At 19.4% G+C, this 17,597-nt stretch overlaps 2 protein-coding genes across 2 annotated transcripts; one reads left to right on the forward strand and one right to left on the reverse strand.

The window, feature by feature from the left end:
• Positions 1–4,494: 4,494 nt before the first annotated feature.
• PmUG01_11061300 (Plasmodium exported protein, unknown function) lies at positions 4,495–5,508 on the forward strand (the record flags this gene model as incomplete). Its single annotated transcript, XM_029006293.1, has 2 exons — positions 4,495–4,602; positions 4,951–5,508. 2 exons carry the CDS (start codon positions 4,495–4,497, stop codon positions 5,506–5,508), a joined length of 666 nt encoding a protein of 221 aa, XP_028862797.1.
• Positions 5,509–8,368: 2,860 nt separating this feature from the next.
• On the reverse strand, positions 8,369–9,693 carry PmUG01_11061400 (Plasmodium exported protein, unknown function; the record flags this gene model as incomplete). Its single annotated transcript, XM_029006294.1, has 2 exons — positions 8,369–9,376; positions 9,610–9,693. 2 exons carry the CDS (start codon positions 9,691–9,693, stop codon positions 8,369–8,371), a joined length of 1,092 nt encoding a protein of 363 aa, XP_028862798.1.
• Between the last annotated feature and the right edge of the window lie 7,904 nt (positions 9,694–17,597).

Genomic DNA, 17,597 nt, shown 5'->3' on the forward strand with positions numbered 1-17,597 from the left:
CTTTATAGCATCATAATTTATAATGTTGTTAACTAGTTTAATGATGAACTGTTGTTGTATGTCGTAAAGATAAAAGTACTTAAACAAATGTGCTTTTTTTGGTAAATCTAAAAATAGTTCAGCTATGATTAAACTAAAAAGCTAGTCAGAACTTGGGGTGAAATATTCATTTATATTTATACTGCATATGAGCAAAACATAGACTCTAACTACGTATATATATGTTATATATATGCATTGTATGTATATATTATATATATTTATACATACCTATAACAAATTCAGCTTGCAGATGCTGATTTATTAGAACTATTCCAACCAATACACGAGATTAACTAGTAACGTATTCAACACAATTCTCTCTGAAAATGTGAATTATTATAACATCTTTTGTAATTAAACTATTATTTTGTACATTTATTATTTATAAATTTATATGTTTTTTTTACAATATTTGCAAATATATATTATTTATACCTTTATAAGAGGATATCTGTATATTTTTGATGCACCGATATATATATTAATTTTCTGAATTTTTTTGCCAAAAAATTTATATAAGGTATACAAATAAGATATTCGTTAACAGTATTATTCATTCGAAAAATCATTATTAAAACCTTTTTAAATATTTTTTATTTTTTTAAATTGAAAATATGATAAATTATTTTAAACCTGATCGAATATGCGCTGTACATATATTAATTTCTTTTTTCTCAATTTATAAAATAATTATCGAAAAAGTTAAATATTATGTATAGATTATTTCCCACAGAGGGAATGAGAAGAGAATAGAGAATGCATCTTAAAAAACGTTATCCTCGGTAGATGTAAAATTTTTTAACATTTTTATATTGGTCATAATTCAGCAGATTGCAGGATTATTAATTTTAAGAATTCAATTTGTGTTATATATATACGTATGGTGTATTTTATTCTCCCATATGAATTATATATATATATATATGCAGAATGGAAAATTTCAAAGAAGAAAACATTAGTAGATTTTTGGATCAGAGTGTAACTATGTTCTTCGCATGCAATTAAAAGTCTCTTTGATTATGTTTTATCAAATAATGTGTTTAGCTGTTAAATAATTGCTCTTATTAATAAACCGTGAGGATTCAAAAATTTGAACTAATAATTGTCAAATGATGAATGACATGTTCTAAGAGGATAATGCTGCAAATATTACTTTTATGAACTTCATATTTATTTAAACATTGTGTGCCGTTCTTATGACTATGTTAGATTTATTATAGTTTTGCTATTTTTGCAAAAACAGGTAACTTGCGTTTAAGGTTAAGTTAAAATTTGTTTTTACCTTTTTCTAAGAGTTTCTTATTTAGATGCATTTACTATTTGCAATACTATTGTTATGGTTCAATATTTTGTAAAAGCTACTAATAAGAGTATTATAAATTTTGAGTTTTATGACTGTCTTCTTTCATACTATACTATTATATGACTTTTATTATCATTATTGTTGTGTATACATTATTTCTCATATTGTTATTATATTTTTATGGTTAGCTTAATTATATAAATTGTCACCCATTTTACGAATTAATAATCGTTAAAATGTTTGAATATATTTTTAAAATTAAATTTATAGATTCATTTGTTACACAATAAAATGCTGAAGTACACACCTATTATAGTAACAAAGGGTTATAATTTAAAATGAAATATAGTGGGTTTTTCTTTGTGCTTTTTTTTTTTTTATTATTATTTTTTTTTTTTATAAAAATAGAAGAATATCAATGTATAATAGACTAAAATTTAATTATCATATAGCGTATGTAATTATGAGAAAGATATCATCTGGGTTAATTCTTATAGGAGCAAAATGCCATCTAATAAGGAGGGATAATATTAAAGACAGAGGAAAATAAAAATTTTGCTAAGTCAATTTCACACCAAAATATTCAAATTAACTCTTTCTTATATTTGATAATTGATTTTTTAGAACAATGTAAAAATAATATATGTGGAACTGGGCTTTTTTTTTTTTTTTTTTTTTAGTTATTTTATGCTTTTTATATAAAACTATAACATTCTTAAAATTATTATAAAAAATGTATATGTTTAACACTGTTAAAAAAAATGTATGTGTTTTTTTTTTAATGCATATATGATGGTGCTTTGTAAGTTCACATTTATTTTTTGAGTATTTTTTGATAAAGGTGCTTACAATAACAAAAAAAAAAAAAAAAAAATTATAAATAATCTATAGAATATAATTAGTAAGAAGTGCTTATAAATTAATTTCAGATAATAATAATAAGAAAAGAGTCATGTCGACAAAATAAAGTGCTTATTAATAATTAAAAGGAACAGGAAATAGTGAACGCTTCCGAAATGTCATTAATTTCAAAAATGCTACATATATACTTAGGAGAAAATGGTAAAACGTTAAGGGCATGAATGCATAGAAGAAAATATTAGTAAACCCCAGCACATTTATACGTTGTTAAAAAGAATTTTCAATTCATTTTATTTACATATTTTAGATATTACAAATTACATAAGTTGTCAATTAAATTTATAAAATCTCATATTATTTTGTATAGGCTTTTTACATGTTACAATAGTTGTAAAAATATAAATATAACTTTGTATAATAAAAGGAAAATGGGAAAAAATGTTTAATTAGATACTACTATTAATAATTTTTTTTTTTTGATACAATTTTAATTGCTTTACAGTAATATATGTTCATAATATTTGTATTCACAGTATATTTTGATTATAATGATTATCATTAAATTTTTGTTCAGATTAATCTTGTTCACATTAATTTTGTTCACAATAATTTTGTTCACAATAATTTTGTTCACAATAATTTTGTTCACAATAATTTTGTTCACAATAATTTTGTTCACAATAATTTTGTTTATAACAAATTTTTTTATAGTAATTTTACTTATAATAATTTTATTTTGTAAGTATGTTTTTATTAAAGAACCTTTTTTGATAATAAATTTTCTTTTATATTGAAAGAATAAATTCTATAATAAATAAATAGTAATTATATTGGGTTAAACATTACGTTATAAGTTAAAACTCTTGAATTTCCTCAGTAATCGATATACACTGCAAATTATAATATATATGCAAATATATATATGCAAATATATATATAAAATACACATATATTATAAATAACATATATTATAAATAACATATATTATAAATAACTTATATTATAAATAACATATATTATAAATAACATATATTATAAATAACATATATTATAAATAACATGTATTTTAAATGACACAAAAAGTTGCTATTTTAAAAGTCCAGATTGAATTATACGTTATTTTTTGACGTTATTTAAAACACACGAAACTAATTTTTAATTAACCCTTTAAATATTAAATGTTAATGTTCTCTATTTTTTGTAAGAATTGTTCATGTTCTTTTTTTTGTTTTTTTTTTTTTATATTGCTTATAGTTAATTATTTGTTCTTAAAACAAATTGAAAGAAAAAAAAAAAAAAAATGGCTATATATATATTATATATATATATAATATATCTTTATATTTACTTGTCAATTTACTCACTACTATATATATGCATACTTTTCATTAAAAATTTTTTGTACACACAGCAATATTTATATAGTATTATATGCATCATTATATATATATATTGTTGTTATGGCAAAAACATATTATTATATAACATAAAAAAAAAAGAAGCATAATCTCTTTTTATGGCTAACAGAAAAAAGATGCACACTATGTGATATTATATATTAAAAAATATGTTTTTTATGGTGGCTGGAGTTTTTTCTTATATATTTACTCATCATTTGTATATATTAAAATTATAAAACAAAATATTTCATTATATTCACATCTTCCTTCTTTAACAAGATTTATAAAAATTGTTCATTGAATTTCTAATTATAATATTAGCAGTGGTAAATATAATAATCATTGGTATTCTAATGTTTTTAGTAGCTATATGAATCCCTAAACTTCAGAAAAACTCTAATTTCTTTTTGTTATTGTGCATTTTCACTCTTAATTTTATTTTATTTTTTCTCATATTTTTATTATTTTAATTTATAACAATTTTTGATTAAACATTGTTAATAGAAAGTTAATTCTTGGTTTTTTCAGAAGAAAAAAAATTAAGAATAAAAATTACAATTTATTAATTATATAAATAAATTTTAGTTTCAAACTAAATTATTTTTAGAATTTAATTTTTTTTTAAGGTTTTTTTAATATTTATTAGAAAAAAAAATTCTACATTTTTAGAATGTTTTGTTCTTTTGTAATTTTTAATATTTAACATTTAATACTTTTTATTATATATAAAAAATTGTTTTAATTTGTTATTATATTATATATATTATTTTCAACTATTTTTAAGATTAAAAAAAAAAAAATAGAAAAAGCCAAGAAACGTATAAACTTATCTTTATTTTAATTGAATAAAACCCAAAACTCAACTAAAAAACTTATTTTTAAGAAAAGATGGCATCCTTAAAGAATTCTTATATCAGCAAAAAAGCAAACGTTTTTCCCTTTTTGACGAAAATATTTTTATTTTCTTTTTTGATTTGGACAATAAGTTTAAACTATGTAAGAGAAACAAAACTACTAAACTTGTTAATTACATAGTAGATGTATGTTTCCTTGTTTATTACTATATATTTTATAAACATTTAAAGATATAGAAAAGATGAAAATTAGTATATATTCTTAAATAATGTATATGCATATATATATATATATATGTATATATATGCACATTCGTATTATATAAACATACGTAATATATGCACATATATAATATGTACACATTTTTAACTATCCACATATGTAATATAAGCACATACATATAACACAAAAATGCATGTATTATATACATATTGTGAATTTGCTTCTGGTATATAATTAATATGTATGTATATTTTGTATTCATTATAGGATAAAAGCTGTAACAACACATATAACAATGAAAAAATATTAAGTGCAGAAACTAATAGATTATTAGCTGAAAAATGTAAGGCTGGTCCGTCAAATTTAAAAGATGTTAAACAGAAAAAGGATAAGAAAACGAAAAATACAGTAAAAACTAATAAAGAAACACTATCTAATGTTGCAGCAGATGAAGCCATTGCAGAAAAGTTACAGGAAGCATTGTACAATGATGGTAAAGTGGATGAACAAAAACTAAAAGATATGGAAAACATGTTCAGTTCTTTAACAGAAAAGTTTAATTTAGGTGAAGAATTAAAAAAGTATGAAGGAGATATTGAAAAAATGACCGAAGAGATGCAAAAACAAAAAGAAAAAGGTGGTGAAGTAAGCATGGATATGTACAAAGATCTTTTTGAAAGTATGACAAGTTCACTTATAGATTCATACGCTGGTGATGCAAGTGACAAGAAAAAAATGAAAATGAAAAAGCGTGCCATGAAAGCTACTGGCTTTTTACTTAAACATTATTTAAAACCAGGAAAAATAAAACCTCCTAAAAAATAAAAGTTTTGTCAAAAACTTACATTTCATTAGAATTGTTTAACATTACTAATAATTCAAATTTAATAAAATTAAGGTTCCATTACAATTTTAATAATGCACTTTATTATGATTATGCCTTTATAAACAATATATGTAAGAAATTTATAATTTTTCCAATATTTTATGTAATGAAGTATTTTTTTTTTGCTTCCCTCGTCCTCATTTCTTTAGTTTTTTTACCCTTAATCACACGTATGAGAAAAGAAATATATTTTGAAGTCTATTTATAATAATAAAAATGAATATATTTATATTAGTCATAAGAGAGAAGTTGAATACTGGAGTCATATCTTAAGTATTAATAAAAAGCAGTACACATTCCACACGATGTAGAACATATTTAAATAGTGATATTTTGCTAAATATATAAATGTAATAATATTTCATATAGGTTTTTCTTAAAATTTAAATAGATAAAATGTGGAATCATAAGCATTTAATACAGTTATATTTATACATAGATATATACATATGTATATATGCTGTTCAAATGCTATAAAAATGTTCATAACTTTTTTTATTTATGTCTTTGTTTATATGTTTATTTAACATTGTTTTATGTATATTAAAATGTTTATAGTTTTTTTATTTGCTTATATTTTTTAATTTTATTATATTTTTTTTGTTCTGCATATATAGTTTAATAATTAGAAGATCTTAAGTTCAACATAAATACATTTTTTCAGTATTAAATAAGTTTTTGTAAAATTGATTTTATATTTTTGTTTTACTATTTGTAATTTTTTTAGTTAATTAAAGTAATGCGCTAGAAGTGCACTACATAGACATCTGAGATAAACTAAGCCCATATATACATAATATATGTATATATAGTAATATTGGTTTACAATGTAACATTTTAAATTATTTCTTTTAAATGATGAATTATAAAAAAAGTACTTTTTGTTAAAAATAAAATAAACGGGTATACAACTCTTACCTTTTTATTCATCGTAAATAGTCATCACTTCACTTTTTAACTTAAAGTGTTTGCTATTTATTTCAAACAAATTATAAAAGGCATATGCTAAATTTTATGCATAATTAGAAAAGGAATTTTTTTTATATATATTAATGATATATTTTTTGCTTAAATGCCTTTATGTGCATTCAGTGTTACTTAAAAGTTTCGAGATATATTGTGTTCTGTAGGATAACTATTAAAAAGAAATATTAATAATAATGCCAGAAACATTACTGTTTCTTCACATTCCTTACGTTTTAAACTATCGTTGTAGAATAATAAAAAAATTCTCTTACTTTATGTGGGTTAATTATTGTTATTTATTATTTACTGATTTATGTTTTATTAACTTATGCATAGTGAAAAGAAGTGTTAGGTTTAACATGATAGATTATTTTACAACCAAAGTTTTAAATAACATGCACAAAACAAGTTATTATAACGATTTTAAAAAGATTAACTAAGTACAAAATAATTAAATATATTCTCAAATATTATTTTACTTCTATATTGTTATATTTCGTAACTCCTAAATAATCACATATAGCTAAATTAAAATTATCAACAAGCTAAAAGGACATATATAAAAATATTCCCATCTTTTTTTTTTGTTTATCTAAAATGGAAAAGTGGGTCTCTACAGTGTAAAATTGAACATGGGAAAACAGATAAAAGAAAAAAAAATATATAAATGAAAATTTATATAAAAAATATATAATTATTTTATTTCATTAAATATATTGTTTATGGCATCATTATACTTCTTCATGTGCATTGTCTGATGTACTTTTGTTTTGTTGTCTATTTACATACATATTAATGAAATTTTATAATTATAAGAAAAAGATATATTCATTCTGTTAGCCTGGGATTATTACATTTAATCTGTAAATTTTGATTTTTGACAATATTAAAATAATAACTCAAAAAAAAAAAAAAAATATTACTGAAAAAATATACCATATAAAGGAAAAACTAAACTAAAATAAAAATGGTTCACGTAAAGAACTATAGTTAATGTATTATGTATAACAAAAAAGCTCATTTTACAGCTACAATAATAATACGAAGCTTTATTTACGAAAGAATGTAAATATAAATGTACAGCTAAATGGGCTAAATAATAATCCTCTTTCTACGAGAGGGAATAATATTAGCATTGTAGCTAACAAAAAACATTATAAAACATTTTTTTTTCAATCTACTTAAAAAAAAAATATATGTTTATTTAGATTAATGATTTTGGTTGAAAAAAATTGCTTATAATTAATTCGTTTAATAAAATGTTTAGTTTCCTTGCTCGTTGTATTCACACAAAAAACACTTTGGTATTTTATTTACATAATATTATATATATATTAATATAGAATTTATAGTTATATCTAAATATAAAAAAAAAAAAAAAGAAAGAAAGAAAGAAAGATGAAACGTTGTAAAAACTTAAAATAAACATAAACTAAAATAATCAGTTAAAATATGACTTTGTATAAAAACATTAAATAGAATACATAATTTGATGTTTTCATACAAACGCATAAAAAAAAAAAAAAAATTTTTAAAACACACATTTTCCAAACAAAATTCATAGAACATTAATACTTTAAAAACGCTAATTACATACATAATCTTTATAAAAAATAGTTAAGAAAACATAAATCATTTTAATAGAAAATCTTTTCCAATACTTCACTCAAAAGAATAAAATACGCATAAATTATAAACACATTTAGGATTCTATATATATATAGGATATATTTTGTAAATTTTTAAGTAAAATAAACTTACAGTTTAAAGTTTTTTAAAAATAGTTTACTAGTGTAATGCTAGCAATTATATAAATATACCATTAATCCTTTCTCAATGTAATTGTTTACACATTTTTCTGCATTTTAATGATTTATAAAAAACATATATTAATGATAAGGCTAAAAATATGGTGAATGTAACAATACCTCCAGTTGACTTTGATATTAGGGATACAAGTAAAAAGATAAAGTTTACAAGAACTATCGAAGAAACCGTAAAAAACTTAAAAAATCTTTTTTTTGCCGATAATTTACCATCTCTACCATGTTTATTATACATTGTCATGTATTTTAATAATTCTGTTTCATACAACGCATCTGATTTACTTATAAAATTCATTACATATGTTACTAAGCATTTTTCTTGATTTCCTTTACGCTTTTCTAGTTCAGATATATCTTCTTTTGCTTTTTTCCTGTTTACCTTTATTCCATTTTTATTATGTAGTTTTTCCTTATAATAATCTTTTTTATTATATAATGAACTGTACGATGAATTTGAATCATCAATATATGCAACTGATCCAGATGAGTCCCTTTTGTTATGACCATACATTGATACATCAAAATTTCTTTCAAATTTACTGTTCTGATTTTGTTTTTTACGTTTATTTCTAATATTTTCATCTGTAAATATTGAATCCGTACTACTCTCAAAATTCCTGTTCTGATTTAGTTTTTTATGTTTATTTCTAATATTTTCATCTGGAAATATTGAATCCATACTACTCTCAAAATTCCTGTTCTGATTTAGTTTTTTATGTTTATTTATAATATTTTCATCTGGAAATATTGAATCCGTACTACTCGCAAAATTACCGTTTTGACTTTTTTTTTTATGTTTATTTCTAATATTTTCATCTGGAAATATTGAATCCGTACTACTTTCAAAATTTTTGTCAAAAGAAATCAATGTATTCAGTCCATTTCTTCTTTGGTTGTTATTAGATCTTGTCCCCAAATCTAAAACTGTTTCTCCTTTTAATAATCTGCTAGATCTTATACCTAAGGAGCTATTTTGAGACTCACTGCTACTACATGATTTACCAAGAGTGGATGACTAAAAATTAAGGTAATAATAAGCAGTTCTTAAAAAAGTATACGTATTACATACATATTATATATATTTATATACATAATAAATACATATACATAAAATATATTTTTTCTTTTCATATGAACATAAAACATTTTTTTAAAAAAGATAAAATATGAGTACCAAAAAAAAAAAAAAAAAATATATATATATATATATATATATAAATTCTTTAATAATAATAAAATTTTCCTTACCTCATTGGAATACTGCAACGTCCATATTAAAACATTATAAGTAAAAATTTTAACGAAAAAAAAGAATTTACTTGTTGGTACCATCGTTTCGCTTTTCTTTAAATTTTCCAAAATATTTTTTTGTAGTAAATAATTTTTAGCTTAGATAAAAAATTATTTTACGTAAAATATTTAATTTTAGATAATTTAAATAATTTATAGTATTACTGTTCTTAATTTTCTTTAATGTTTTATTTTAAAGCTCAAAACATAATTTTACATTTTGTATTTTAATTAGTATTATGTTATATTTTCACATACATTAAAAAAGGAATAATAAATAATTAAAAATCTTTTTGAAAATGTATTTAATTATTATATAAAAAAAAAAAAAATTATACAATATATTATCGTATACTGTATATTGTTTTTATTTGAAAAAACAGTTTGCTTTATTTTAAAATATAAATTAGATAAAAATTTTATAGATATAAATTATATTTTTTTATTTCGAGAACAGTAAAAAAAAAAAAAAATACAACAAAATATGTATATAAAATATCATATATAAAATTTGTTTTTTTATTAAAATTTAAAAAATGCACTTTTCCGGCAATTATACCATTTCTTTTATTATGTTATGTAAAATATATAATATTGACTAAAAAAATTAATTTCAATAAAAAAAAAAAAAAAAAATTAAAAGAAAAAAAAGTATTCCTTTGTACTATATTATATATTTTTAATAAAAATATTATTTCCTGTGCTAAAATATTTTGTGCATGATTAATGTAGTGATAATATTATAATAAAACATACAATGAAAATAATTTAACCTATAATTTTTTTTACATCTATATAATTTACTTATTGCATTTATTTAATTTAAAATTATTTAGTTAATAATTTTAAGAATTATAAATGTTTGCAAAAGTTGTGATAAAAATAAAATTATACTTATTATTTGAATTAAACCGTGCAAGAATTTAAATATTATGATAAGAAAAATTAGGATATATAAAAATTTAATTTTATATTAAATAGTATTTTATTCTAAAAGAGTGTTGTAAATGGGAAAATAAATTTAATAAAATAAAAAAAAAAAAAAAAAAAAAAAATATATATATATATATATATATATATATATATATATATATATATATATATATGTATATATACTTATGAGGAATGGTAAATTGTATTACCGCCCTTTCACCCCATCATTTCAGTTCTTATAGACGGTTCTTCCAAATTTTAAAAATTAAATATAATATTTGAATGTGTATTTATTTATAATAGTTACATATTTCAATAACAAGAAGAATAAATATATATAAAGAATATATATTACAAATTATTTAAGTGCATCAACCGTTCTTAAAAAAAAAAAAGTTATCTGTTGTATTATTTATTATATATGGTGTAATAAAAAAATATATGAAATTAAATAATACCCTTTTTGAGATCATATTTTTAAATTGGAGTAAAGTGTAATAGTATTGCTAATGACATTCATTAGATATTTAGTTAGAATGTTAATATAAGATATAATAATATGAAAGAAACAAGACAAATATATATGATATAGGTTAAAAACAAATAATCTAAAATAACTAAAATTATATATTTTATAATATATAAAAATAAAGGCAACTCTAAAATTAAGAATTGTAATAAATGTAATATGTGTGAAATTAAATGTATTTTTAAGCCTGTTGTAAAGGTGTACTAGTTAATACCTTTCGTTTTCTGTAAATATATACGTTAGTTTTTTATTGTATGTGTTGTTTATATGTCGTAAAAAAAAAAAAAAAAAAAATTTCAAATTTTATTGTACATATTCAAGTTTATGTATTAATGTTTTATTTAAGTATTGCTCTACTTAAAATTATGTAATAGTTATATTAAAAAAATAAAGAAAAAAAAATGTTATCTTTCAATTTATAGTTTTATTTTTGAACTTTTCGAGAAACATTTAGTTTGGTACTATATATATATATATATATATATATGCATATAATAGTAAGGAAATTATGTTATAATACTTTTATTAAAAAAATGTTTTGTTTTCATATGACGCGAAGTTTTTTTTTTTTATATATTTAATATTCACCATATAAAATTAAAAAAAAAAAAAATAACTAATAATAAAAGGGATCAAATGCTCGTTTAAATAGTGAATTTATGTTACGATTTAACTAGTACGAAACTCTAATACCTTCATTTATGATATGGATCATTTTATTAACAGGAAGTTTTAAAAAGAAATACTCTTGGCTTAGAGTTATGTTTACTCACTATTTATTACAATGATATTATAAATACCAATTATTACTAAAACTATCACTGATGCATAAAAATTGAAGAACAACTGGAAATAAAGTTGAATGGTGTGTATATTTTTGGTAATACAGATTTAAATATTTTTGTTTTTCAGGGTTAATATTGCTGAAACGTATGAATATAACTAAGACTGTGTTATTAATTCTTAAAATTACTTTGTATTCAATTGGATAATATAATAATACACATTATTTTTATATTATGTATAAATACAATACAAATAACATTGAAATGAAATATTAATTACAAGGATAGTTCTTTCATTATAGTATATATATTTTGCATTTTATAAAATACGAAAAGTGCGCATTAGAAATGGGGGTCATACTGAGTAACAGTAAAACAATTAATATAAGTGCTCTGGTTTATTATAAAGATACAAGGGCATACTAACAAAATTGGTTAATATGTTCGATAAATTGGTATTACTTAGTAAATGTATGTTAAGCTCAGTTTTCAGTTTAAATTAATAAATTAGTATGTATAGTAGACCATTATATATGGTCAAATCTCTTCTGAGAAGTTCAATTTTTGTGTCAAACAGATGCACTCAGAATTTAGAAATTCTGAAACGGGTTCGTATTGCATGTACACATGTAAGGATATATATATGTATACGTTAAAAATCAAATATAGAATGGAAGAAAAAATATTATTGGAGATTTAGATTTTTAAATAAATCATATTTCTTTTTTTTTTATTAAAATTTAATTTTCCTTTTAACGTATATTCAATTAGTAGGTAATTCTACTATATATGTAGGAAATTACACTATTTCCTATTCATCATTATGCTCTAAAAGTGCAATTTTATTTTTTTATTTTATTTTTGTTTTTGCTATATTTAAAAAATACATATTTCTATTAATTTTTCTTTTTATTTAAATAATAGTATGTTAGCTTTACTTACACAAATAACGTCTTCTAAAATTCACATTTCATTTATAATTGAGCTTCTCATGTCATGTAAAACAGCTAATATATTTTAAATATGATTTTCTATCATGTTAATGTACGTAAGGGAAAATAAGAGGAGTGTCACAAAGTAATAAGTGAAATATAATGGAATAACGTCATATGTTTTTATAGAATTTTGATAAGTGAACAATGCGCTGAATTCTATTAGTACGTGAAATAAAAGAAGTGTACTAAATTAAAAGGTATATAATATATTGAGAATTATGAGTTATAAAAAGTTCATACACGAAGAAATATATATACGTAAATTCCATATACATGTCTACTACTAGGATTATTATTTAGGTTGATATAGGTAGACATGAATAAAGTTAATTATAATTTATCTATGAACATTATAAATGTACTATTAAATATGCAAGTATTAATAAGGTAAAGTAAGAAATTTATTAAATTAATAAGCACATCATAAAAAGTTATTGAAGTGCAAATTCATAATGAAGATAATTATGATGATGATTATAAATAACAATTCTAAAATAATAATATTCCAAAAAAAAAGGCTAAACAAGAATGTGAAATATTTGATGAATATTTTAAACACTGATTCTTCATAAGAAATAATAAAATATTTAACTAAAAATTAAAAAGGTTGTAACTAGAGAATTATATTGACACATAAAACAAAATACACTCAGAATGATAATATATATTTTAGTGCAAATAAGAAATATTTGCACTTAACAATAATATATCGAAATTTTCAATTCTAGATAAAGTTAAAATACATAATTTAAGGTATAAATATGCATTATCTATATAAAAATAAGTTCGCTGATTAGTATGTAATATTTTGTATTTATACATATAGAATATGTCATATATATAATAAAATAAAAAAAAAAACAAATGAGCTTTTATATTAAAATTAAGAGAATTTTCTTGTTGTACCTAGGTTAAGGGCTTTTGTGTTCTTACATAATAATAGCTTTCTAATTATCTAGAAGATAGTTGTACATATAATTATTTAAAATTTATAAAGCATTATTTACTGTAGTATGTACTAGAAGTTTAAATGTTCTTCAAATAGGCATATATCAATTATGTAAAAAAAATATTATAATAATTAGATTTCCTTTTCTTAATATTATAAAAAATAAAGGTTAATTCATGTAAATGCTATAAATATTTGTGCTGTTCATTATATATGTATTATAATTTTTTATGGATTAAATAAAGAACAACTATTAATATATGCTTAGTCTTTTAAAAACATATAGTAAAGTATTCTTAAACCTGAATGACGACTGTGTTCACCTATAACTATAAAAACATCTACATATATAAATATGTACATTAAATATATTAAAGGTACAATAAATATAATATTTTCTTAGTAATAATAATATTAATAAATAGTTAATACTGATTAAATAAAAATAAAAACATTACTAATTATGTAAATGAATATTCTCATATTTACTAGTATAAACCTAGCATAAATGAAATACACATATATATTATTATATATATTATCATTAGATTAAAAAAATCACTGGTTGAATATGCCCATATATTTTAAAGGGTATTTATAACACATGATAATTAAAAGTAGACGCAAATATTATTATATATAAAGATTTATATATATGAGTGGAACTTAGGAATATATTAAATTGTGTGTAATCTGAAAAAAGTATTTCATATATGAAATGAACTTTAACGAACAGTGTTATTATTTTCGAAAACAATATTATATAGATCTCACAGATTAGCTAATAAGATAAACATAAAATTTATGTCGAATATTTCAAATATTCTATTATATCTAAGAAAAAATTGAATTCTTTAAAAATTTATTAATTGAAATTATTTAAAGATGTTCAAATATAAAATTTTGATTAATTTGTCATAATTAGACTGTTATAAGTTTTCATAATTTAGAAAATAAAATTTTAAATATTAGCAAATTAATAATAAAAATGAATATATTATGTTATGATGTTATATAAGTTGAAAATTATAATATGCAAATGAAATTGAAACACACTATTCACAGGAATATATTAATCGTATAAAGTAAGAACGTATATATTATTATATAAAAGTATGTTCAAATAGTTGTATAATTAATATTATTTAATTTCTTAATTAAATCGTTTTTTTATATTAACAGTTTTTTATAATTTAAATAACATAATTATAATTTGTTACTAACTTCGTAACAATTTTTATGTGTTATTTATTTATTTTTCTTTTATTAATTGCATAATTTATTATAATTGCAACAGTTTATTTTTTATAACATAAAAATATTATATTAATATTTCCATTTAAAACCTATTTCATAAAAATGTTTAATAATGTTATTTATTCCGTAAATATGTTTCGTGGTAAATATACTTAAAATACGTCGAAGTCAAATTTATTTTTTTTAATATTATTTATAATTATATAACAATTTATTTTTTTTTTGGTATTATTTATTTTAAATGCATATATTTATTGGTATTACTAATAATTATTTTATATACTTATAGTACAACAATATTTTAATTGTACAAATTGTTGGTAGCATTTTTACAAAGGTAATAAATAAAATTATTCGTTAGTTTATCTGAATCATATAGAACAACAGTACAACATGCCAATTATGTATACCAAATGAAATATCGATTTCGCATAAAAGGCATATAAAGAAGAAAGTAAAATTTATAAAATAAGTGTATTTTAGTAGTCTTTATATTAACTATAACATGATAAGTAAATATAGTGTGATTATATTATTAATACGCATTACCAAGATATAATAACATATGACAAAAAGAATCTAAATATTATATATAATTGTCAATAACGAACGGAATTGTTTAAAACGGAGCAAGCCAAAAGGTGAATAAAATATAAACAGCTCAAAAATATAACCGTAATATTATTGCAGGTGTATTAATGAAAAAAATACATTTATTAATTTTATATTACCTTCTCCTATTCATTATATATGTGTAAATTTTTAATAATGGTATAAAAAAAAAAATTTTACGTAATTCTTGCATTAAGTGTAAACTTTTTCGATAATTTATTTTTCCAAATTAACAAAAAATAAAAATAATAAATTTGTTGCACTTTACAGAAATATATAAAATGCTATTAAAATATATAAATTAAATAAACAAAGAAAAATGAAAAATAAAACGAAATATAACCAAAAGAAAAAAATATAAAAAACAAATAATTTAACAAAAAAAAAAAAAAAAAAAAAAACATGTTAATGAAATTGCAAGATTAAAAGTAATTTTTGCATATTACATTTAAAAAAAGAAAATATTTAAAATTTGTCAGAATTAAAAATTTGTGATATAATATTTATTATGTATTATAATTTAACTTATTTCTTCGAAAAATTTTAACCATAAAATAAAACACATTTATAATTTACAAATAAACCTATATAAAAATAAATATCTATTTTATAAAATAAAAATAGTATTTATACATATGAAGATATTACGTAGTTATTAAGTTTTCTTAATATATTAACATAATAGTTAATATTTTACCAAAAAAATTTGAAATTAATGTATGAAATTCATATATCATATTATATAATGACATTAAATAAAATATTACTACGTGTATTATTTTTCAAATAAAATGTAAAAAATATATAACAGTCATCTTTTATCATGAATGGTATTATAATTTGAACATCAAATAATTGTATTTAATAATTTAAATATATATATTTCTTTGAAATTCTTATATAATAAACACATAAAAAAAAAAAAAATAAATAATTAAAAATAAAATGAGGTCCTTAATTCCTATTTATCACTTTTTAATTTAATTATTTCTGTTTTTTTTTTTTTTTTTTTTGTAAGTAAAATGTATTTTATTTACATAATTCTATTATTGTAATTAATATATGAAATTATATTTACAGAAATATTCAATATATTCAATATACATATATAGTAAATAATTTTAAAAAACTTCATATAACTCATATTTAACTCGATAGAATTATTTTTAATACATTTTAATAAATATAGGTTTAAATAATTTTTATTTATAATTATATACGTAATAAATATCACAAATATTTCTAATGATTTAAATTATTATATAGTAATAACATATTAGTTGTAAAAAGGAAGTCCCACAAAAGTTAAGAAGGAGATATATTAAAATAAAAATTTTAAATTATATATCAAAAATAATGAACCTAAATTACAATTTCTGCAGGCCAAAATACAAAATAGAGTAAATTTTTTTGTTATAATTTTTGTTAATATAAATAGAAATTTAAGCCTATATGTTTATAAAATATTTCATATATATAATATCTTCCATATATATTACCAATTTTGTTTGAATGTAAATTTTTTTTTTTATTTATAAAAGTTTATAATAGATTTTATATTCATAGTAACTTTAAGTATGACGTTAAAAGTAATTAAATTCATGTTTTAAATTTATTAATTTAACACATTATATGAACTAAGAATTTAGTAGAAAACAATTTTTATATATAAAAAAAAAAATATATTTTTTTAATATATAAACTGATCAAATACTGTGTATGCCTTTTTTCTTTCATGTATAATCATATATATGTACATATATATATATAATTGAATGTTATTCTTACATGTATTATTATATATTTTTTTATTTCAATTTGTGATTTGAGAAAAATTTTGTAGTTATAATAATAAATGTTTTTTAGGAAAAAATATATTTTATTTT

The sequence above is a fragment of the Plasmodium malariae genome, assembly GCF_900090045.1.
Source record: "Plasmodium malariae genome assembly, chromosome: 11".
Taxonomy (NCBI): domain Eukaryota; phylum Apicomplexa; class Aconoidasida; order Haemosporida; family Plasmodiidae; genus Plasmodium; species Plasmodium malariae.